The 24,431-nt window shown below is 49.8% G+C and overlaps 1 protein-coding gene across 1 annotated transcript in view; it reads right to left on the reverse strand.

The window, feature by feature from the left end:
- The window catches only part of ADARB2 (adenosine deaminase RNA specific B2 (inactive)), a 352,604-nt gene extending 329,423 nt beyond the window's left edge, over window positions 1-23,181 (reverse strand). The window contains exon 1 of the mRNA XM_059183687.1: window positions 22,573-23,181. Within this exon, the coding sequence (XP_059039670.1) occupies window positions 22,573-22,672 (100 nt within the window). The 5' untranslated portion in view covers window positions 22,673-23,181. The remainder of the gene's footprint in view (window positions 1-22,572) is intronic.
- Between the last annotated feature and the right edge of the window lie 1,250 nt (window positions 23,182-24,431).

Below are 24,431 nucleotides of genomic sequence, written 5' to 3' on the forward strand. Positions count from 1 at the left end.
TTTTTTGGTTTGTGGGTTTTTTTTTTTTTTTTATTGTTGTTCTTTTTGTTTTTTGGTGGCCAGCAAGGCAAAGTGTATGGAAGCATAGTGAAGTTCGCTGAAGGATGGAGTGTTAACCTCCCGAAGAGCGAGGACACCTGGGAGGGTGGCCCTGAGCAGTTCCGATCCAAGGGAAGCCATATTATGTTTTTATTAGATGGACTGACTCTCAGTCCCTACCTGGTGACACGGGCTCCCCAGGGAGGAAGAATCTTGAAAGTATCTTTAAAGATGGGCAGTCTGGGGGAGTTCCAGCGATGTTCCAAGCTCTTTGGAGTTTTCTGTCCAAAGTCGCAGGACCGCGTGCGCGGCTCTCGGAGGGCAGAGCCGCTCGCGTGCAGACGCTCACCTCCGCCCTCACCTCACCCAGACCATTGCCTCAGCAGCTTGGCTGTGTTATGGAGACATTTCAGCGTGAAATTTGTTTTTCCTCACTGAACTTTAAGCAGAATTTCAAGTGCCAAGTCTCCAAAGCCAAGTGGGGCTATTAAGAGATAATTACTAATTATGCTAATTTGAGAAGTAGCTGCCTTTTCCTTCGCCGGTCATTTTACGTGCAGCTCTCCCGAGAGCGCCGTCCCCTCCCTGTGTTAATCGCCTTCCCTCTGAGGTGCCTGGTGGAGGACAGTACGTCCTGAACCTCCACACCCCGAGTCTGGGCCGTTTGCATCCATCAGAAAGTGAAGGGAGACTGCAGATCTTTTAGGACCTCCGATGTCCTCGACACCACTGATTTATGCTCCTTATTAATGTGTCCCGTGACAACCACATTTGTTGTCCTTCATACTCAGACTGGAAGGGTACACGTGGCGTCTCGTATATCTCTTCCCTTTTCCTCATCATCTCCGAATCTTTACAATAAATCCTAAGTATCGGGTCCCTAGTAGAGTCACGTGACGCCCAGTTAAACACTTTGGGTTTTATGGGTCTTGGATGATTATCACCCTTTCTCCTAAAAAGTTACTATTGAAAAGAAAAACGAGTAATGAATCTCTGGGTTTGGTGTTGGTCACATAAACACGGCTCCTGCGACGGGCACAGCCAGCACAGAGGAGAAACCAGAATGACAGGCCTGAGGTGACATTTGGGAAGCTGGACATTCCTGTGGGCCTTGGAGAGGCCACGTTCCCCTTGGTTCGCTGCACCCATGAGGAAGTGGGGACACTTGCTTCCCAGGTAAACTCAGGAGGCCTGAGGGAGTCATGTCAGTCTTGCTTGGGCAGGAGCCCAGGAGAACGTGGGGCCACCCATCCTTGGGCTCACCCCATCGCGCACCATGCTCCGACCTTCAATGTTGCTCTTGTTGGCCGTGAAAGCCGTCCTGGGACTTGGACTTTGCTTCTTATACCATTGCCCAATCTGTCCAGACCAGCGTGGGGAAGAGCAGGGCCTTCCACACGCCCCAGAAATGCTTCCAAGACGGCCAGGGAGGTTGCAGGGCACATACAGCCAGACTAAGGGGCCCGAGTGTGGAAAGATGTCGCTGTTTGGAAGTCAGCTCTCGCGCACTCTGCGGGAGCGTGCGGCCGGGGGCTGAGGGACCGTCAGCCCCTGCCGGTCCAGTGCTCCCCAGGCCCCTGAAACCAGCGGGGGCACCTTAACCCCACCCGGGGGTCCTCTGGGACATCAGCCGGCCCGGGTGCTGTGGCTGGGCTGGCTCTGGCTCCCCCGCCTCCTGTTCTTTCCGAGGGGAGTTGGCACGGCCACTTTCGACGCGGGAAGCCAACAGGCGCCCACGGACGTCTGAGGCGCGGCCGCACGGGTGGGGAGTCTAGGGCGTGTCCAGGCGCCCCAGCTCCGGGCACAGGTTCGCGTCCTGCCCTCTGACAGAGAATGCCCTCTCCCAGGGGACCCTTGGCGGAGGGTTTCTCACCCTTGACAGAGAAGAGAGGTGGTCATGGTAAGGAGTTTGGAGCTGTTTCGAGCTGATTTCCAGCTGGGATCGTAGGCGAGCTGCTTAGCTTTTCAGGAACTCAGTCTTGTCCTGCATCACACATCTGGTAAACGGGGACATGACTGTTACTGGGCCCTTGACCCTGAGGAGTGATACCCTTTCCATGGTATCTGTGGTAGCTGAGAGAGAGTCTCCTCTGACTGTTTCACTGCAGATGTGCAAGTGTGACTTCCTCCTCTGTGAGGGACTGAAAGCGCCGGCCCCGACGTTTCTAGGTTATTCCAGATGGAGGTCGACTTCCTACAGCTGCCGAGAATTTAGTACGATTCTGAACGGTGCTTTCGTGCCTCCAAAAACATCCCGATAAAGAAGTAAAGCTTAACTACATTCTCTGGGTATTTTAACCACGTAAAGTTAGACTGATGCGTCGTTTTTATTTCCAGGATTTTCAAACTACCCATTATTTGTGTTGCTCCAAATGTACCCATTAGCAAATTGATTTCCATATTATGTATAGCTCGGATCCATCAAGACAATCCACAAAACAATAATGTCCTAAGCTGTGTCTAAAACAGATGTTCCAAACTCATGTCCCTAAGTTCCTCCAGGACAGAAACCTAAGGGACAATGATTATTTCCTTATTTATAACTGTATCTTTGCCCAGCTCCTGACACACAATGGGTGTTTGAAACAGCTGCTTTATACTAACTGGTTATTTTCCAAACAGAAATAGAATAGTTTTTCATCTTGTAAAAATTAATATTTTTGGAAAGAATTCACACGGCTCGTATGCAGGCAAACATCACATATTTTTGATAAACTCTGTCTCATCGAGCGGGAAGAAATTGCCAGGCGTATTACATTATTCATTCCTTTTTTCTTTTCTTCACGTATGCTGTGCATGAGGAAACGTGTGGGAGACCTCGTGTGGCCCCTGTGGGGAGCTGGAGGCTGCCCGTGGGTGAGGACTGAGGGCGCTGGGAAGGCTTCCCTTCTCCCTTCTCCAGAAAGATCTCTCTCAGTCTTGCTGTGATTGACTAAAACCACATTATAATGATGACATTGGGTAAAAACTCTTTCTTCTAGCAGGCAAGCCCCTTAGTCATGATGCCGTGTTTTTTCATCATTTCTACTTCCTTGTGAAAGTGCATCACGTGCTTTCCCATGTCAGCTGGGTGACATCAGGTTTTAAGAACAACCAGTCGAAGAAAGAAGTCTAGTTGGAAGGAGGCAGGTGAAGTCAGGGCCTGGCCACGGGAACCGAGGCAGAAGCCCCAGGACACCCGGGAGGGGGATGCGCCTGGAGATGCTGGCAGGGGACGGGCCGCCCGAGGAACGTGGCTGATCTGTCTTGGAGATGCTTTAAGCTGAAGGGCACAGGGTCCCCGGGAAAACGGTCAGTGTCCCTGGCCGGCCCTCGCCTCCCGCATCACGCGAAGCTCTCCTGGCCACGGGGAATCAGGAGACAGTTGGGTTGGGCCTTATCAACCTCAGGATTTCAGAGTTGGATGAGTGGGCAGCAGGACACGGGGCGCACCCAGAAACGCCAAGTGTGTATGGGGGAGATGCCCACGGCGAGACTGCTGGCCTGGGGCTTGTTCTCGGGCTTCCTGCGGGTTTTACGGAGCATTTTTAAGGCCCCAGATCTTCTTTCCTTTGGCCAGAAAGATGGGAATTAAGCATTTCGGGCAAGGAGCTCTATGAAGAGACTGTAAGTCCACCTCAGGGTGGTTGCAAAAGCTCAGTCGATGAGGACGTGGCCAGGACTCGATCTGCTGGTGGTCACTAAGCACCTCACGTCCCTGGTCTCGTGGGGACATGAAGAGCTGAGGTCACTCTCTGTCACATTCAGGCTGGCCATCCACGTATGGTATTTACTGACCGCCCCCCCCAGTCCCCGGGAATAGGGAAGGTCACAGAAGCACGCGCAGGACAGGTGCATACCACCGAGATAACCACAACACAGGCGTGGCTCGCACCGGACACGCGGTCAGCCAGCAGTTTCCACAACGTATTCCCTGGAGTTCCGACGGTTTTCAAAGCTTCCTACTTTCTTTGGCATGAAAAGACGCTGCGTGATTTTGGTTAAAAAATATTCCACTGCCTAAAAAATATTTGATGAGCATCAGGAGGACAATGTGTGTGCAAAAAACCCTAAGAGAAGGAAGGTTTTCTTGGAGCTAGAATGGCAGTTCAAAAAAAAAAAAAAAAAAAAAAAGAAAAGAGAAGAAAATGTAAGCAGTTTGTATATAAAATAGGAGGCAAGGATTTGGACGCATGCGGGGTCAGTGCTCCAGGTCAGCGCTGCTGTGGCAGGAAGAGACGCCAAATAAATCGGCGGCGTCTATGCCAACCCCACAAAGCGCCCAGTCCGCTGCGGGCTCAGCATCTTTGTCCAGAAGCCGGCCGGAGGCATGTTGTTTTTCAGGCTAAATGATAATCTTTGTTCCATTTACTGAAAACTAACGCTCAAATAATTCACCTAACGAGCATTTCCAGTCTGCATGGAGCCTTGACTCTGCTGGTCAGTGCTGGCTTCCCGGACGTGCACTCGGAGTGTAAAAATGGTGTCCTCAAAACTCAGCCTTCAGCGGTCACACCGGGCGGTGGGTCCGATAACCTCCTTCTTATATTTTGTATGTGAAGAGCTGAACTGGCTCTTAGTCTACTGGTGGACAGGAAGCCTCCAGCCCGCCGTGTGGCTCTGGCATAGCCACGGCAGCCTGAACGGTGGGAAGTGCCCCCGCAGAGACTGTGCACATTTTGGACGCGGCTCTGTGCGGACGGTCCATCAGAACCAGTGAATTACACACCAGACGCTTCATAGAAACCTCGATGCAGTCCTTTTAGGACTGTAATATCCCATTAGTTACATACGCTCTCGAAGGTTCCCGAGGCAAAGAACCTAACTTATTTCTTCCTACGGTTTCGGGCCCCGCTGTACAGCTTCAGCGGAAGCCAAGACGTCTGTAGAGCAGCCCCTCACGTCTCCTGCCTCGCCGCGCCTCGCGGGAAGACGCTCGGCTCTCCGGTCACCGTCCTCTCCCCCGGATTCCTTCATTCAATCTGGAAGTTTATTTTCATTTGTGAAGTTTCACCGTCTCTCTGACTTTTATGGTAATCACAGAATCTTCTCTCTGAAAGTAAGTGGTGTTTAAGGAAAAAATAAAACCCACTAAGTGGATCCTTTTTGCTATAGGATTAATAGATTTTGATTAACTGATTGGGAAGCTTCCATGGTTATTTCATATTCAATGTAATAACACAATTCTCTTAAAGCTGTGGGTGACAGTCGACCCAAAGGTCTAGGAAATGTAGGAAAGTGCAGGTGTTGTGATATTGAATGACTCCTATCCCAAAGGATGCTGGACAGGAGTGAAATCACTGCGTGGCAGGGTGACCCAGTGCACCCCACTTCCCAGCACTATGTCTCCTTTTGCTTCGCTCTATTCTTTTAAAAGTGTCCCGAGAAGAAAATAATATAATAGTTCTTAGTTATAAGCAGTTGAAACTAAACATGTTAGTTTTAAGCAAAAAAAACCAAAAAAAACCAAAAAAAACAAAGCCTTTACTGGAAGTGGGGGGCCTGGAGAGCGGGCAGAGGCTGGGGAGGCGCAGGAAAGGAGGAGATGCTCCGGAAGGTTCCAGAGCTGGGTGGCGGGACAGTGATGCCTCCCCCCTCCTCCCGGTGATGGACAGAGCTCTGGACACCTTGCTGGACACCGATGAATGCTGACTGTGGGCTATGCTTTGTGGAGGCCCCTCCAGGTCCAGTGCGCATGATAGTAAGGCCATGGGCCACCTGTTTTCCCAGTCAGAAAGACTCAGAGTCCGCACAGATGATAGAAAATAACCCGAAATCTGAGACAGAGTTCTCTAACACTGCTAGTGACAGGAACGAAGAAGGTGTGAATGGGTCTAAAAGATTCTGGTTCTGGGGTGCCTGGGTGGCTCAGTGGGTTAAGCCTCTGCCTTCAGCTCAGGTCATGATCCCAGGGTCCTGGGATCGAGTCCCGCATCGGGCTCTCTGCTCCGCGGGGAGCCTGCTTCCCCCGCCCCCCCCCCCTCTCTCTGCCTGCCTCTCTGCCTACTTGTGATCTCTGTCTGTCAAATAAATAAATAAAATCTTTACAACAAAATTCTGGTCCTTAGAAAGACAATAGAAGCTGTAGATCAATTAAATATCGTCATACAGATTACTTAGTAGCAACTTCCGTTGGAAAGGGAGGCAATTGCTCAGCTGTGCTCAGTTATGTGGGCCTTTCCTCAACTTTATCCCACGGAATGCTAACGTGAGACTTTACCGTATGGTCTCCAAAAGTTAAGTCTAAAATGTTACACGAAATTTTAAAAGTAATATGAATTACATTGCACGCTTCTCCTCGCCTTTGATGTTATCAGCAAGCACCAGGTCTGAGAAGCCTTCTAATAAAACAACTGGTTAAATTTACAAAAATCAAAATATCCCATTTTTTTTTAAAAAAAAACATGCATCTTGAATGTTGCATGACTCTCCCCACTTGGAACTTTCACTTTCCTCCGTTCCACGGGAGAAATGACCTGCTCTAAAATACTGTCAGATTTACGATTCACCCATCTCTGAATATCTATCTCTTATGGATGTCAACGGTCCACTGGAGAGGATATGATAATAAGATATTAGTTACTTTAAAAATCTAGGAAATAACCCTCAAGTTCACATGTGCCTTGGAGGACAGGAAGGTCCCCTCAGCCTTCTGGATTCACACCAGGACCTGTGGGGCAGGCACCCCCACACACCCCAGATCCTTACGAGTGTGTTGTGTGTTCCTGACCTGCCGTCCTCTGGCAGGACAACAGGCGGGCCTCCCGACAGGTGTACAAAGCCACAGTCCCCACGTCCCCGCCTGATCAGGTGGTCAGTTTTGCATCAGTTTCGACCTTGAAAGTTTGCTGAGCGCTCCTCACGTGTACTCTCCTCATTTGAGCTCACTCTCTGAGCTCTTTCCAGATTGGGCTTATTTCTCTGTGATTTGGGGGCAGAAACATCAACATATACAGTGATGGTGGTTGGGGTGTGGCCCCCACAGACATGATAGGGGCCGTTCGGAGGCTTAGGGAGCAGTGACTCCCTGCGGTGGCAGGCTGCACCCACGGGCGTCCAGGTCGTACCCCAGAGGTGTGCTCGGCTCCCCCACCAGTGGCCCTCCGTCTCCTGCTTCCGCCCCCTTCTCCGACTGTGCTCTAGAAATGGTTCCAGGCTTTCCCAATGTGTGTGCACGCCAAGGATGGCTTCGAGTTGATTTTGTGGAAATGATGAAAGACATGCAATGCTCTCTTCGACAGACACAAAGCAGACATATCGAAGCCACCGACGGAGCCGTAATCTAGCTCTTGGGAAGACGCAACAAGAAAGGGAAGGACAAAAGAATGTCTCGCGGCGGGTCTGGGAGGACTTGGTGGAATTATGACACTGTTTAAGGTTGTTTTGTCGGCTGTGGGGCAGGTGACTTTAACTGTCTCCATTGGGAAGCTCACAGGCATCCTAACTAGTCCCTCACTGCAGATGGACCCCGGCCCTGCTCAGGCAGACCTTCCGGCGTGACCACCCTTGTTAGGAAGTCATCGGTAGAGGCCCGACAGTCCACTTACGGCAAATCTGGGAACAGCAACTGATATAACAGTGAAAAAGAGGAAGAAATCGTATAAAAGACAAGTTGATGAACAGTTGTATCTGTGTTTCCTTCGAACTTGCGTGAGCCTGGAGCCTCTCAGCCCTTGCGTGGTGGGGATGCGTCTTATCTGGAAGGTGTAGAAGTAGAAGGTGTAGCATACCCATCGCTTCTCGGTGGTGAGTCCACATTAAACTTTACGCATTCGATGTCCCCATTACATTGAGGACCACGGTCTCAGAAACACTGCTCCACTGCGAAACTCTACAAGAGCCACAATTATCAGAGCCGGAAGCCAGCAGCAGGGCACTGATGAACACACCTAAATGCAGACTCAGGAGTTTTCCCTTTCTGAGCTAGGACGGACCCCAACAGAAGACGGACCAGGACGGTAACGGCTTCTTTGTTACTCAACTTGTGTAAAGAATTAAAGTCATCAAAAACGAGAACAACAAAAAACGAACCAACAAAGTGAAGGAAATGGAGTGAAGGGGTTACAAGAGGTAGAAGTTTACTATGTGTTTTAGGGCCAAATAAGTGTTAACGTTGATATAAAAGACTTCAGAAAGAACAAGTGTTAAAAATTAACTTAAAAGACAGAAACGTAAGATCAGAGTATTCTCCAAGTGTGCCTGTACATTGTTTTCCTCTGGAAATAGGAACATTTACCTTCCGCGACCGGCCACACTGTCTTCATACTTGTAACACGAAGGGCAGAGACATGATCACATACACACTTGAAGTCACTCAGATTAAGGGCAGTTTTTGTTGTAAATCGATGGGGAGTTGGAAAACAGTTTTACAAATAAAGAAATTTATGCTTCGCTATTGCACCAGCGGGGAAGTTCACAAAAGCCCACTTAAGCCAGATGCACTGCCTGCCGTGTGTGACCCGGGTCCCACGCGTAACATCACTGAGATGCTGCGTCCCTGGTAGACCGAGCTCCGGGTCCCAGGCTCTGGTCCCCTTGCACTGCGATGCAAACTGCCTTATCATTTCTCAGCTCTTCCCTTGTCCCTGCTCCAGATACAGAACCTCCCTCAGTCTGTGTGACCAACCAGGGGCCGTCCAAAACCTCCACCCAGTCCTCCGTATTCTCCAGGGTCAGGCAGGAGGGCACATCCCATTCTCATTTCTGGAGGAAAGTGAGAGAGATTCATTGGCCTGAGATTAAAAAAAAAAAAAAAAAAGTCATCAAGAATTGGTGATTTGTTTACAAAGGGATTGGAAACACAGCGGAGATCCTACCTGCATGGGTTGTGGTAAACTGGTGTTATAAATGAGACTCTGACGACGGGAAGAGTGATTTCGGTCTGCTGGTGTGGAGCGGAGTTGCGTGTATTGGGGGTTATGCTGTGGGGGTGCATTGTGCTTCCTTACGAGGGTCTCAGTGATTTCACCGTTTTGTTTTAAAGTTGGCATTTCCAGAATCAGTGGTCCTATGGTGAGTTCAGATGTCCTATCAATGATTCTGTACCCAAATTTGTTTCCGGAGTCCAGATTTCATCCGTTTACTCAGTGAATTTAAAACAGGGCCTATATGTTTACCTGTGGCTTCAGTTTGATTTTGACTTTGTTTCTCCAGCACAGACCCTGAGCCGGCTTAATCTAGGAGATTGGAACGGTGAACTCATCCTTTACGCATGAGAGTAGATAAAACACATTCTGTACACAAACACACAGAAACACGCACACGAAGTGAGCCAGAATGCTTTCATTTTAAATCCAGACGCAGAACAACCAAAAAAGTGGACTTAAATCTGATGAACTCATTTTATAATATTCAGATTTAGGTCCAGCACGTCACGGAACGGACGGCATATTTTATTTTCTTTGCAAATAGTAAATAATTCGAAAATCACAACAAACAAGGTGATCATCTAGACTTACCTCTCTGTGTGTGGCGGTGTGTACGAACAGCAAGCTGGAGGCTTTTTTTTCCCTATTTGTCATTTGAGAGAGAGAATTTAAAATGTCCTAGTCTCTAATCTTATTTCGTTATACTCCTTACATAATTTTGTCTTATGCAACGATTTATTTTGAAATTTAATCTACGTGCTATATAGACATCTGGAAACCAAAGATGCTGACGTCTGGGTTTGTTCAACGGTCTCTATGGTTTCTTTAATCTTCAAATCAGAAAATTGTGTTACTGACACCACTTAGGCAAATGAACGCACAGGGGAGGATACAGAGACACAAATATTTGCATAGATGTGGATTTACATATATACAAACATCCACACACTCATCACGACGTTAGGAGCTGCTTTCACGGTGGAAATGGCAAGGGCGAGACCCTCCGTGGAGCCCTTTCTACCGTAGCTCTGCGTCACGGCCGTCATGGGCCCTGGCCACACTGCTTCTGAGAAGTTTCCACAGGAGGATCCAGGGGCAGTGACCTTCACCGGGCCAAAGAACACGGGATCGGGTGCCCCTCCACCCTCGTCGGGAAGTCCCCTCCTTCCAGAGCCCTGTGTGTTGGGTTCCACCTGACGAGCAACGGTTCCTCCCGTTGAGGGCCTACATTCCTGGACTCCAAGCCTTGCTCTTTGGTGTCTTAGCATCCTGAAATAGCTGCTTGTCCCCTTGGGCCCCACTGCCCTCATCCGTAAGACGAAGATGGTGTCAAGCTAATGATACCCTGGGATCCTTTGCGTCTCCTGGTAGGAGAGGGATCCCACCGATCCTACTCCAGTTGGAGAAGAGCGGTCGGTCCACGGTGTAGATGATCCTCCCCCACACCCCCTTCCTACAGTCATGCTAGTTTACGTGACTGTTAACTAGAAATGAGGCTCTTCAGAGGTGCAGGAAAGGAGGAACCCAGGCAGGATAAGGTAAAATTCACTGAAGTTTGTACCATCACATCGGGGGGCAAACATTCATGACAAATAATGGAGAAAACCATTCTGGACATTATTTAATCCAGTCTGATGTTAGTCCAATCATCCAAGTGTAGACTATCTGCTAGAGACGTCATGGCTCATATCCTGGAGCTATGACGGTCATGAAATGGAACCTATATTCTCTGGCTTGCATGGAGGTAGACATGATGTTTCTGCAAAGAGAGCCCTGATAACCCACAGAATGCTTTAGTTTTCAAGAAATGTCTCCAAAGGTGAATAGAATTGTGCTTTTCTGTCTTTCATGGGCTGGATTATTTCCCCCACAAATTCACATGTGCAAGTCCTAATACCCAGGACCTCAGAATGTGACCATATTTGGAAACAGGGTCTTTAAAGAGGTGATTAATGTAAAGTGAGGTCACTTGGTGGACCCTGATCCGATCTGGCTGGTGTTCCTCCCAAGACGAGGGGAGCAGGACACAGACACGCGCAGAGGGACGACCACGTGAGGACATGGGGAGGGAACGGCGTCTGCACGGCCAGGAGAGAGGCCTCTGGAGACACCAGCCCTGCCCATGCCTGGACCTCAGCTTGCCCGGCGCCAGGGCCTGGGGCACTGGGGCTGGTTGTTGAAGCTGCCCGCTCTGTGCTGCTTCACCACAGCAGCTCTCACACATGAATACACTGTGATCTAGACTTTTGTGCGTAGCTATTTTGATCAATAAGTACAAAAGGCCCCTCCTATTCTAAATTTTATCTTAAAGGTTCATTTATAGGTCACCTAAACATAACTGATGAATACATACACACATGTAGAGCGGTGGGCGATGTCTCTGTCTTCGTATGTAAAAGTTGGGTATTTGCAGATGGAGGAGATTTGGATATCAGTGAGAAGAACCCTGATACGAGCAATAACATTTTAAAAATGGAAAGAAATGAGTCAAGTCCATTGTGGGAAACCAATCAGCTCAGCCTAAACACCCAAAGAAGAAAAGTCAAAATGAGTCGAGGGATTTCCTTCACCACCTGGATTAAGGGTTAAACGGTTTCTGGTGAAGAGGCGTGGATGCTGAACTCTGATTTCTGCTGGCTTCAATTTTTATCAACTCTCACTTTTATTGTTTCCCTGATGTCTGAGGTTGGAAACGTTCCTAAGTCTCATTACAGATAAATATCTAGACCTAAAGACTACAGCCAGCATCCCTGCTGCTGATGTAGGCAGACCAGTGCTGGAGCTTGGGTGTGGGTTCTATACATGGCCCCTGCTTAATGAACAAGTACGAGGTGGAAACAGAGACAGAGAGTCAGAGATAAGGTCAAAGTTCTCTAAGAGGTAAGAGAGGGGGAAAGATAAGAAGCGGACCATCTACGTAGATGTGAAAGCAGATTCAGTGACGGTCATCTTCAGGACATAGCGTGTCCACAGTATTGGGTGGATGTGGCCGTGGGAACGTCTTCAAGGACTATTTGGATGAGTTCTAGGCCCTACTTTGTATGACCTCCAGGCAAAGAGTGCTGAGCTCCTTGATGCCATGTTAGTTTTGTTGGCTTTGGCTTGGTGCTGGAATTTTGTGTAACACAGACACATGCAATGCTTGTTCCTCGCAAGCGTTAGCCAAGAAGCAAGATGGTGACTGAGTTATTGGACAGTGCCAGGAGGAGCCAGGGGTGGAAGATTCGGGGATAGCCATGCACCCTTGAGGCTGGTGTGCACCGGAGCGTGAGCTAGAGGCACAGGAGAGAGGCTGTGGAAGACTTAAGGGCAGGGGACATGGGGCTCTGAAGGCCTGCTCTGTGAGAAGCATCTTTGGATTTGTATGGACCTGAGGGTTTCATGTCACCCTATCCACACGCATATCCACGAGCTTGCCAATCATCAGGACAGCTGGCTTGACAAACTGTAGAGATGTGCCTCCTGAGCTTTCAGGAAGGTAGTTTTGGGAGCTACTCCTTCAGTGTGGACCACAGAGAAGCCAAGTGAGATGTACCTTCTGACTCTTAGGATATTTTCAGAGCTTCTGTTACTGCTATGCCTGCCGTTTGCCATGATGGTTGACATATAAAGACGCCTCACAAATGTTCGCCGTGAGAACGCATTCAGATTTACATAGCAACAACATCAAAATATACCAGACAGGAACCTTTATGAATCTGCAGTCTAACCCTAATAATTGATTCTACGGCAACTTTATGGAGGTGTACAGTGAGACAGCCCCAGCACTGAGCTATGGGAGCACAGAGTTCATCATGATGCTGTCCCAGAAGTCACTACGCACCCAGAACGATGCCTGCCTCCTGCACTAGCAGGTGATCCTACGTCATCGTCATCACCCCAGACATGGCTTCTGAGTGTCGTCCCCTACGCCCTCGCCCATGGTTTGTCCCCTTATGTAAACTGCGACAGCTCACGCGATCTGTGCGCAACCCCCTCAAACATGTTCCTTTCGACGGTAGTGTCCTGATTATTTCTTTAAGCAATTCTTATTTCAAAAACAAAATCAATTTTCTCAGTGGGTTTTAATTGAGTAGCTATTACATTTTGACACTGAGGGAGAAATAAAAACGTTCAAACCTAGAGAGGTTTATATTTTAATGGGTTAGTTTTTACACAGGAGTTTCACTTGATGTAATAAAAGAAATATAATAAAAATCAAATTTCATAAGAAATGCAATATTTTTTGCATTAAAAAATTTTCCATAGAGCCTAACAGTGTGTTCGGGTCATGATAGCCTGTTTTTACCCTGTGCTTTGATTTTGCATTTGTATGTATATAACCCATAGACAGCATTAGCCCAGGGAGGAGGTCTGTGCCAGCTTAAGTTTCTTGTCAACTTAAGTTTCAGCTCCTGACTCCTTGACCTTGGTGAAGACATGGTCCTTCCATCAGGGACAGCCCTTGTCCGAATACACATAAAATGTTTAAGGCAAAACTGCAAGCAAAACGAGGGTGCTTTTAAGTCAAGTGCCCTTTTGGCTTTAGAAGGCACAGAAAATAACATGTAGGAGGTGAATTCTGATCAAGGCACAGGAAGGAAGAGACAGAAATTATTCTCTCCTTGTCTCCCTGTCTCTGTCATTCTCTCTTCGATAACATCTCTTCCTGCTACCAGGCTTTTGTTTCTTTCTTGTTTTGTGACGGGACAGGATAGATCATTTTTTATTAGAGACAAAGACAGAAATATTTATTTCACTTTGTGTGAGATATGCACAAAAGGCTATTTTAAAAGAATGATGTTTTGGAACTTTATGATTGATGAATGTTAACCTCGGGACCATAAGCAGGGCCACACACCAAGGCCATTTTTTCACGCTCTCAAGGAGTCTGTGCTCTCAGTTTTACTCACGATTTTTGTTTTCTGTACGTGATTTTATACATGTCCGTCTAAAAATGTGCATGTGGTAGACATTGGCTGCTTCACAGTTAGATAATCTTCTAACATTTTGAAATCTCTCACGTCAACAAACGCTATGTGTATAGTGGACGCTTGAGCAATGTAAGGGGCAGAAGCCCCAAGCCCCGCCCAGCTGAAAATCCTCAGAGAACTTCCGACGTCCCCAAATCTAATGACTAGAGGCCTCCTGTTGACAGGAAGCCTTAATGATCACCTAAAACCCAGAGTTTGTACCTTGTATGTGTTGAAGATTGGATTCATGCAGCAGAGTAAGCCAGAGAAAGAAACTGTCCTCAAGAAAGTCATCAGGAAGAGAAAATGCACTTACGGTATGACCCTGTATTTATGGGGAAAAAAGGTGGGTACAGACAGACCCGCGGAGTTCAAAGCCCCGTCGTTCGAGGGTCAGCAGTATTTTAAATCCAGACTCAGCCCCTCTGTGAGGGGGTGGCGTAGGCATAAAGGAGACCTCTATACCAAAAACACACAAACGCATTTTTAATGACTTGAATTCTATTCATTATCTACATATAAAAGCCCAAATTATAATTTAACTTCCTTACAAATTGGCTGAAAAAACTCAGGTGATTACCTAAAATTATATGAACTCTCAAATTTGTTAGATCTAAAATAAGTACGATCCTAAACGCTTAGGAAGTGAACATTTCCCTGAACTTCAATCAGGACCGAATCGGCAGCCGCCTCCAGATGCCTGCGGCGCGGACGGGAGGCCCGGGTACACGCTTACTGCGCGTCAGGGCGATCTGCCCAGCGCGGGGTCTTGCAAGGGCTGGCAAAGTGAGGGGCCCCCACCCCACGCTGCTGTCTAGGGATTCTCACCAGCTACTGTTTCTGCGAGGATTTTCCCTGGGCGTACAGCAAGGATTTCTATTGCAAAATTATTTTTTCTTTGGAAAGAAAATGAGCAGCATCAGGTCATTCGAAAACAGAAAATGTATGCTCGGAGCGCAAGTCTGGAATGAAGGCCCTTCCTGCGGCGAGTTGGCTGGAGACTGGCCCGTCCTTCCGAAACCTCCACGTCCAGCCTCAGTAGGAGAGCTGAGGCGCACATCAAGCTGTCCTTACCTCAGCGGCTAGAGTGACATCTAGGTTTTTATTCACCCGAGGCACAGGAAAAAGTGGTACTTCTAAATACTCGTTCACCGAACACCCGGATTTGCCAAAGTCTTCTTTTGTTCGGCCATCTGAGCTTGGGCGCGTCTGCTGCCTCGGCGGACGCCGGCCCCACACGGTCTGGGGGAAAGAGAGCGCGTGTCTCCTTTAAGGACACGATGCTTTCGCAGCCTGGAGCCCAACGCAAGAGCAGCATCTGCTCCTGCCAGGGTTGAGTGAACCCAGCCAGACTTGGGGTGCAGAGGAGGTCACACTCTATTTTGCTGACGTTTCTGTCATGTTTATTAAACTGCACTTTTCCAAAAGCAATTAAACTTTTAGGAAATACTGCATTAATTTTAACGAGAGGGAACACTTCTGACGGACTGACAAAATCTGTTTTTTAATCAATTCCTGGTGTCCCAGGCAGATGCTCCGAGCCGCCCTATCACGACGCCCAGGTCCTGCTTTTCAGAAACAGCGACTCCCCCACTTTTCATTGCTTTGAAGCAGAGAAGGGACTCCGCTTGGGTTTGCATTTTCAACCAGTGACAGGTCACGTTCCAGAGAACCCAGTCCCCTCCACCCCGCTGTAATGCCGCATCTAGAAGATGCATTTGAGAAGCCGTGTAAGACCCTGCAAAACAGTGAGGCGGGTCTTCCGTCCCTCAGCTGTGGGAAACAAGAATCAGGGGTTTCATCTGAAATAAATGGAGCAGGAAAGATTAATTAAACCTATAAAATTCTCCTAAGCACATCCTGGTCAAGGCGTTTAAGAGAACACTTTCTATTACGTGCAAATCATCGGGAAGTGTGGGGCCATCGCTCAGGTGTAAGCGCCCCTCCCGTGCAGGGCAGACTCCAGGAAAGAGTTTACTGATCCGTTCCGAGCGATGTCAGTTTCATCTTCGGTCCAAATGGTGAAGAAACAGCAACGGAAAGAAACCTCGATGTCTTTAGAGATCGTTAGAACCAGGCTCCGTGGGACAGAGGCCACCGGACTCTAGCGGAAGTGAGAAAGTGAGCAGGGGCTTACCCTAGAAATCGTGACTGTCCTGCCCCACCTTTTGTCTACACTGGCTAGACTTTTCTCCCTAACCCCTCCGAGATTTGGATCCTCCCAGGAGTGGAGACAGAGCTGTGCCTTCCGGCCAGAGGTCAGCTCCTAGGAGTCTTCCCGTGGGAGCGGGATTAGAGCTGCCCACGAGGCCACTCGGACCACCCCTGCACCAGGGGCTCGGCTGAGGCACCCTCAGTCCTGCATGTCAAGTGTGCCCAGCGGAAGAAGAGCTCTTGTCATTTCACCTCTCGAGGAGTCAAAAGAAACGACCTTAGGATCTAAGAGCTACCTGAGCATCGATATTCTATGTCTTGTCCGTCCTAAACATAAACGCTACTTTTCTTTGTTTATATAAAGGCTCCATTCACTGGACACTAGTTCTTAATCAAGCACGAAGTCGCCTCTTTTGCACAAATATAAAATTTATGTTACCTGTTTGCTATTTTTTGAGATTAAAAATGTAGCATTAGCTATTGATGATTTGTATAATTTAAAACGGATAATAGTAATCCTGTGTGTGTATACACAGACACATAAATGTGTAATACAGAGCCCCCTTACTAGCCACTTTCTTATCAGAAACCAGATGCTAATTGTATTCATTCCTCACCAATAAAATAATAGAATAAACTTATTTTTGCTGCCCTTCATACGCAATTCCTGCAACTAGAATAAAAGATGACTAAGTGCCCGCAGGGAATAGAAAGGACCCAGACCCTCAGATTAACTTGTTTTCCTCCAAATATTTATCAGTCTTCAGAAAAAAAGCAAAGAAAACCAAAAAACCCCACCACTTTCTATCTTTATAAGTGATCAGGTTTACTTTTGGGAAAATCAAAGACCTCTCGAAAAGCAGATCCATGCATTTCTGGGTTGTGATTCTCTGATGGGGTTCCTGGGAACCAGGTCCGTTTACCAACCAGGAGGCAAGAGGCGCGTTTGCCGGGAAGTCGGTGAGGCAGAGCCAGGCAAAACCCAGACGCAGTAGCCTCTGTACCCCCATTCCTTTAAATAAAATAAACGGATCAACAGAAGTTTAATTGTGGGAGGGGAATGGGTTGGGACCGAGGTAGGCACGCATGCGGGTCAGGGGTCTGTCACACGTTTCTAAACATGCTCTCCTTCCTGCTTCCTAAAGCCTCACAAGTGCAGCTGATTTACACGTGCACTGAGAACCGGAAAAACACTCCCCCTCGTTCTGACAGTAATGCCCCTTTATCTGATAGGGCCACATTCTTCAGTGAATTACAGCATATTAATAGCTAGGAATAAGCAATTCTCTTTGCCTAATGAAACACTTAACGGCACAGACTTCTGTGTTTCAGTGGGAGGAAAAACATTTAATTGGAGAGATGGGGTTAATTCCGGTTCACTCTACTTAGAGATCCTTAACAGTGCGAATTCAGACGGGGCCTTGCGGGGCTGTTTCTCCTCGTAATGCGAAACCCCACGGCTACAGCTAACACCCATAGTCGGAATATTTTGTGAAGGACATCCATGCTTTTCATATTTTGCTCAGCACTCACCTTTTTAAATTTTTTTTTTTTTAGTTTAGAAATGGCTATAAGAAGTGCTTCTAAAATCTTGCTTTTACCATGTAGACATTTATCCCTTTCGAAACCTTATTTGCTGGTAATTAAAAGCCCAGTTAGCCAAAGCAGCATCTATTTAGAAATCCTATTTTTACGTGATGGAAGCAGAGTAGTCTACTTACTTCTGGTCTTATGAACTGTTTAGAACCGTCCGTATTGCGAAAACACGCACATCCATTCTCCAGCATCTTAGGAAAGGAAGCAGGCAGACCTACAAAACGCCCAAATGTGTCCACCGCCTTTCCCGCGCCCACAGGCACACAGAGACACAACAAACACGTGCGTGGTTTTCAAACTGAACACTGAAGGCTGTCGGGGCACGAGCCTCCCGTAAGAAAAGTACGATTTCCTTATTCTGCACTTCTTCACATGATGCTCCTCTGGGCCTCCGCTTGGGCCGTCCCTGGATCACCACTATTTAGATACGGACCCACGGGCCTCCTGTTTTTGCTCTAAATTCAAGTTCACTCATCCTATCTAATGCCCTCGAAGCAACCGCTGTGACATGGGTCACTAGAAAGCAGAGGCACCCGTACAAATTGTAACGGGGGGGGCCCTCCACAGTTGGAGGCGGCCCTCCGTTTGATCAGTTTAGTTCCATCACGGCGTCCGCCCTTCCTTCCGAGCTGCCAGACAGCGAGGCCCGCGGCGGCCGGGACAAGGCACCGTCCTGTGGCTCCCGGGCGGTGACGGGAGGAAGGGGCCATCTCCTCCTTGACACGATCTTTCTATGTCATTAATTTTTCATGGACTTGCGTTTCACAACAAGTCTGCGTCTGTCGTCCATCTGCTGCACTGACTCGGCTCCTTTTGCCAACTTTTCATCTGCATCTCACCACACGCAGCCGGCGGCCCGCGCTCCGCCGGCCACTCTCACGGGCCAGCACCTTGCCTGGCTGTTCCCCAAATCCACCTCCGGTTCTCTGCAACCGCGTGACCCCTCGCCCTGCAACAACATCTGGATTTCAAGCATTAACTTGTTTTGCTGCCAAATGCCTCAAAAACCAGAAAAAAAAACAAAAAAAGAAAGGAAAGAAAAAAAAGAAAGAAAGGTCATGTGCCGATGACCGGATCCAATTCGCCGACTTCACAAGTGATTGTTTACAGAGCATTTCAAAGAGTTTCCCAAAGTCCCTGCCCTTTCTCTGTCTGGGGACCCACAGCCCTTGCTTGGAACCCCATCCTGTTCGCCTCCGGGAACCAGCTAAATGTGCGCCGGTTCCTGACCCATCTCCAAACAGGCTGGCATCTAGAACAGGTTTTTAAACCTTGCTAGGACCTCGAGTCACTTTTGCACATTGTGCTCCCAGTCGAGTCCTAAAGACGGTTTATTTACAAACTGCATTTCACGCTGAGGCACAGCTTCTTGGGGGACAGTCACACCCACGAAGGAAAGAGCAACACAAAAACACGACACAGCGGTTGTGAATGCGCCACGCAAGCCCTCGGACTGGCTCCCGGTGCGCAGCCAGTGGCTGATGTGATAAGATCGGAAGAGACCGAGCCCCACCGAGCGCGCTGTCTCCGCGAGTCCCCGCCTCTTACCCCACCTGGCTGAGCTGATACTAATGTTAAATAACCTTAAACCTTTACCTCTCTTGCTGTGGCTTAAATGAGGGATCTTTGGTAACATTCATGCACCCGGGTTCTCGTCTGGCACGGGAGACACTGCTCCGAGCCCCGAGTGCAGACTCGGCTGTGCCCGGTTGCCTCGCCTCATGCCCCCAGACCTGCAGAATCCGGGGCTGCCTCCCCGAATCCCCCACGAGCAGTGAGCCCGGGGGCATTTAGTAGATAAAGACACTGCACAAACTACAAGTGTTCCCAGTGTTTTCTGACAACACGTCTCTCACGTGTCACACGGCGCGCGAGCATCCCTTAGCCACCCACATGTGTAAAAATCACACGGCTTCCTTCTCCTTGACATGGTTGTTTTTTTTTCTCCTACTGGAAACTCAGACTTTGACATTTTTGTCATGTGTGCCGAAAATGTAAATTATTGATAAATCATTTCTGAGGGAAAGTCCCAACTAAAAAGTGACACACAGAGAAAATGCAAAAATGCATCACGCTGGACGCCGGGAAGAGAACGGGAAGAGACGCGGGGGTGGGGGGTGTTTTCTCTGAGCATCTTCCTTGAAGTTGGTCTGGGAGACAAACGCAGGTCCCGGTTGGTTCGGACCTGGGACTAAGACTTTCCGGGGCTTCTTACAGACGCAGACTCCTCCCTGTGTGACACAGGGACCACAAGCACCGAGTACCAGGAGAATATCTCATTTCTGAGGCTCTGGATCCTACCTACGCTACTGCGAGCATCGAACCAGTCCCACGCTGAAGCTGTAGCTATGGTTTTAATTTTAAAACCCTTGGATTATTTTGACAATCATAAGGGAAGTTAAAAGAAAACCCTATCGAGGCCACTTTGGGAGTCTGCATGCGGAGACCTGACAGCTTCGCACGGCCCCGGGAGCTAAAAGTTAAGATGCACCTTCAAAAATCAGCCTCGTCCATGAGCACAGGGGGACAAACCCGTACCATGGGCAAATGAGGCGAACATTTATTCTAATTTATTTATTCCCAAGCGAGAAGAGCCCTTGGCTTTGTGTCCACGATCACTGGCTCCCTTTAGTACTGGGGAGAGCCTCACTCAAATTCCTTCACAACCGTCAGAAGGCACATGGATTTTAAACTGTGACAAATACAGAGTTTTCATAACCGGACGAGCTTAAAAGCCGAGACCGTTCTATTCAACGGCCGTCGCTGAGATGCACAACCGTTAGAACATCATTTAAATCCACCAGTTTTCTGGGTCCGAGAGAAAAACAAGGGTCTGTAGTAACTAGGAATTACACACGTACTGACCTGTTCCCAGCAAGTGCCAGTAACGGTTTACCATGTCCCATAACCACTGTTTCCTTTTTAATTTGCTCACTTATATTTATAGTATTAACTTCTTCCTAAGAAGTGAACATTTAGCATTTGGACTCGAGTCTCCCACCAAGGGAGCTGCCGGCAGGTCTCACAGATGTCACCCGACACGTGAATCCACGAGACGCAGGAATGAGCACACACAACCTCGTGAGCTTTCCCCACCTCCGTTTTTGGGTATGAAAATGAAGAGACTTGGTTTATTCACAGTAACCGAGGCATAGAAATATTTCACACAGAAATTTCACTTTGAATGGTTGTAGTTAAGTTACTACCAAATGAAGCCTTTCTTCTGATTTCTTATTTTTCTTTCCAAAATTGGACGCTTTCTAAAGCCAGCATGGCTGACATTTAAAGGTAAGAAAAATGAATTTGGAGAAAGGCACTAATGTCCGTCAGCTTGCATTTTATTTCTGTAGAATGCCGTTTTATTGTGAAATATTAGTCCGTACGCTTCCATATGAATATACGAAACAGACTAAACAAAGCTACTGGGAAACATGAACACTTAGAATTTACAAGACAATGTTTCCTTTTTTCCTCTCTCAAAAGTTAGAGTCATCATTCAATTCTGGGACTTCTCCCCGGATCTAGCTGTCACTTTCTGCTGGCCTTGTTTTGAAAGGCACCAACAGATCCGTGTCAAGATGAAATTTTCAGGCAGCCAAGTGGGCAGTCGGCATCGCTGGGGCAGCTCTGAGGGTTCCACCAGAATCACAGAATCCCCCATTCCAAAGCCCAGGGCTCTGACACCTCCTGGGAAGGTGTCCGCCGCCTCTGCTCCCTGCGGTCCCCACACGAAGCTGCCAGCAGGGACGGTCTGGTATGAGCATGGAAGTCTGAGCCGTCTGGCTCCTTCCTATTATTGGAAGAGCCGCGAAGGGCTCCGGGAATGTTTGAGAGCAGCCGGGGACGGCTGTGGCGGAAACTTATGTTGGCTCACTGAGAGGATGAGCATTCTCCGGGCTGGGAGAGCCCCCCCCCCCCCACCATAGCTGACAATACACCCTGCCGTGGGAGGCTGGAAAATCTGATCCGCTTCCTCCGCGTCTGCCCCAGTGCTCAGTAGGGCTCCGGAGTCACTCTTTTTATTTTATTTTATTTTATTTTAAATCGGCACATTTCAAATAATAATCAGAGCTGAACTTTCCCCAGAAGACTCATCACAAGGAGCTGCTGAGAGCAAGTTCCTCCCCAGGAAAGAAAGAAGGGGAGGCACTGGAGGAGCTCTTCCCCGGTCCTCACACTGTGCCAGCCACCGCCGTATTGTAGGGGATTGTCCCTTGCCCGGTGTGGAAGCCCTGGGCTTGGGATGGATGCACTAAGTTCCCGACCACGGTCCCCAGAACCTTGGTGAGGGGCGCGAACAACCTGTCATCTGCTGCTTTTTCTCCCTTTCTGGTCTGCAGGGTTTTTTCTTTCTTTCTTTTATTCTTTTTCTTTTCCTTTCTTCCCGCCGCCCTCCAAAGAGCTGCGATGCTATTTGTCTTTCCAGGTTTTAATTTCTGCGCCCCCCCCCACCCCACCCCAGGACCAGCCTTTGCTTTCTGCAGGTCCCAGTGTTTCTACAACACCCGGTACCAACCAGACTAAGTAGAAACTGTCAGGCAGTTTGGAGACGTGATTGTCTGTGCTCTGCCCACTCCTTCCTCCAAGACGGTTTGGATGGGGGAGCGGGCACCGGCAGGTCTGTCCCTGCTTCTGGGGCTGCTGGTTTCTGGGTTTCCTTCAGTACCGAGGGCTCATGTCGCCTCTGACGGTCGGAGGCAGAGCCGGGCTGTGCAGCGCAGGTCCGGGGGGCACCGTCCTCCAGCGACGAGAGCGGTGGCCCCTCGGCCGCCCCTGCCTGCCTCCTCCCGCGGCGCCCAGCCCAGGCTTCGCGGAGCCCGCAGCTCCGTCCCCGCCGGCTGCGCCCTCGGAGCTCGCCGAGGCCCCCCGGCCCCGTACAAAGGGGTCTGAACTCGGGCGCGCTCGGCTTGGTACCGACGCCCGCGGCGCCCGAAAGTAAAACCGGGGCAGCCGGCGGCCCCCGGACAGCGGCGCGCGGAGCTTACCTTTCCTCTTGGACCGCCGCCGCCGCCGCCTCTTGGACTTGCATTTGAGTTGGCCGCTCAGCCCTCCGGACGCTCTGCTGCTGCCCAGGACCGACGCCATGGCCGAGCCCCGGCGGGCCGCGCGGGCCAGGAATCCCGTCTCCGACACGCTCACCTGGGCCGCTCCCGCCGCCGCCGCGAAGGGCTTCCGCAGACCCGGGAGCGGCTCACTTCGGAGCACCGAGCCCTCGCGCGCTCCCGCCTCCTCCGCCCGCGCCGCCCTCCGAGTGCAGCTGGGCGGGGAGCCCCGGAGCAGCCCGCGCCCCGCGCCCCGCGCCCCGCTCTGCGCCAGGACGCGCCGCCGCGGGCAGGGAAGGTGCGCGGCGGGCAGGGCGCTGCCTCCCCGGCTGCCTCGGCTTCCGGGCGGCCTCCCCGGTCTGCGCTCCCCGCGCGCGGCTCCGACTTTGGCACCTCGGCCAGTCCGGCGCGGCGGCCACTTTGAAGCCAATCACGCAGGGAGCCTGTCTATTTGCTGCTGCGGAGTCTAATTAGGCCCAATCACAACTGTCTTCTGGCTCTGACATCAGCACCGCCGGCCCCTCGCGGCCGCGGCCGGCGGACTCGGCTCCCGCTCGGACGCAGGCAGCTGCCGGGACCCGGCGGGGACGGAGACCCACCGGCGGGCGCGGGGCGCGGGGCGCGGAGCGGCGGGGCCGGAGCAGCCTGCGGGGGCCGCGGCCGGAGCTTCCCCGCGCGCGAACGTCCAGCGCCGGCGCCTCGCACCGAACTAGTCAATTCACGCCGGTGCGCCCCGCGCCCCCCCAGACAGCCGGAGACGCGCCTCCTCAGAAGGGGATGCGACGCGCGGGTCCCTGGAAGCTGTCAGCCTGGGGGGGGGGGGGGTCGCTCCCACACCGCGCGCTGGTCCGCCTTCTGTCCTGTGACTGTTCCCGGTGCCGGTGCCGGAGGCAGGGGTGGCTCCAAGTGTGCGGACCGGAGTCTGGCTTGTGAGCACAGGGATTTTAATGGGTTGCTTTATTTAGGTGACGGTGAAATGAAACACAGGGAGGGCTTTCATCGGATGGTTTTATTGCCAAATAGAACATGCGGATGAAAGAAAGTCATACTTACCAGGAGGTGGCTTGCAAATTGAAATACTTTCCAACAGTTTTTTTTTTTTTTTTTTCCAGGGCTCTCCTATTGTTTCAAGGCTGTACTTGGGGAACACTAAAAATCTAACGTAAGATATAAGAAGAAAAATAACCAAGGCATCATTACTGCCTTTTGCAAGCAAGTCCCATCAGCTATTAATTATAATACTAATGGTTTGGAAAAAAAACCTCACCCGCAAAGTCATTAGCAAGCGCTATGTGTCATATGTTGATACGGAATCGGCACACGAGTATTCCCGTGTTATTTACTACTCTACACATACTGTTTCCAAGCTCTTTATGGGTTGGAAATGTCTAGATGATTTTCTTTTATAAGGAAAAATAAACCCCCGGGGAACATGGAAAACAATTAGGATGTTGAGATGTGTCCTGTGGGGAGTTAATGGATCAGAACTCATTTTTCGTTGGTGAGAGAGGAGAAGACATGTGACTCCAAACACGAGCTCCCCTGTCCTGGCTTTTGGCAAGTAAATGGTGCCTCAGTTTCCCCATCTGTGGAATGGGTGTCACGACGGCATCAGGCACGTGGCTTCGTTCAGACCGGAGACTCGGTATAAGCAGTGGCTGGTACACGCTAATTACTTTGTGACTCTTAAGTAAATCAGTCCGGTAAATACTTAGAGGAGAAGGAGTGTATGTCGCAGGTGGGCCTCAGAGAGGAGGAGCCTTAACTCTCCGCTCGTTCCAGATTGGTCAGGTCAGTGGAGC

Source organism: Mustela lutreola, chromosome 8 (assembly GCF_030435805.1).
Source record: "Mustela lutreola isolate mMusLut2 chromosome 8, mMusLut2.pri, whole genome shotgun sequence".
NCBI classification, from domain to species: Eukaryota; Metazoa; Chordata; class Mammalia; order Carnivora; family Mustelidae; genus Mustela; species Mustela lutreola.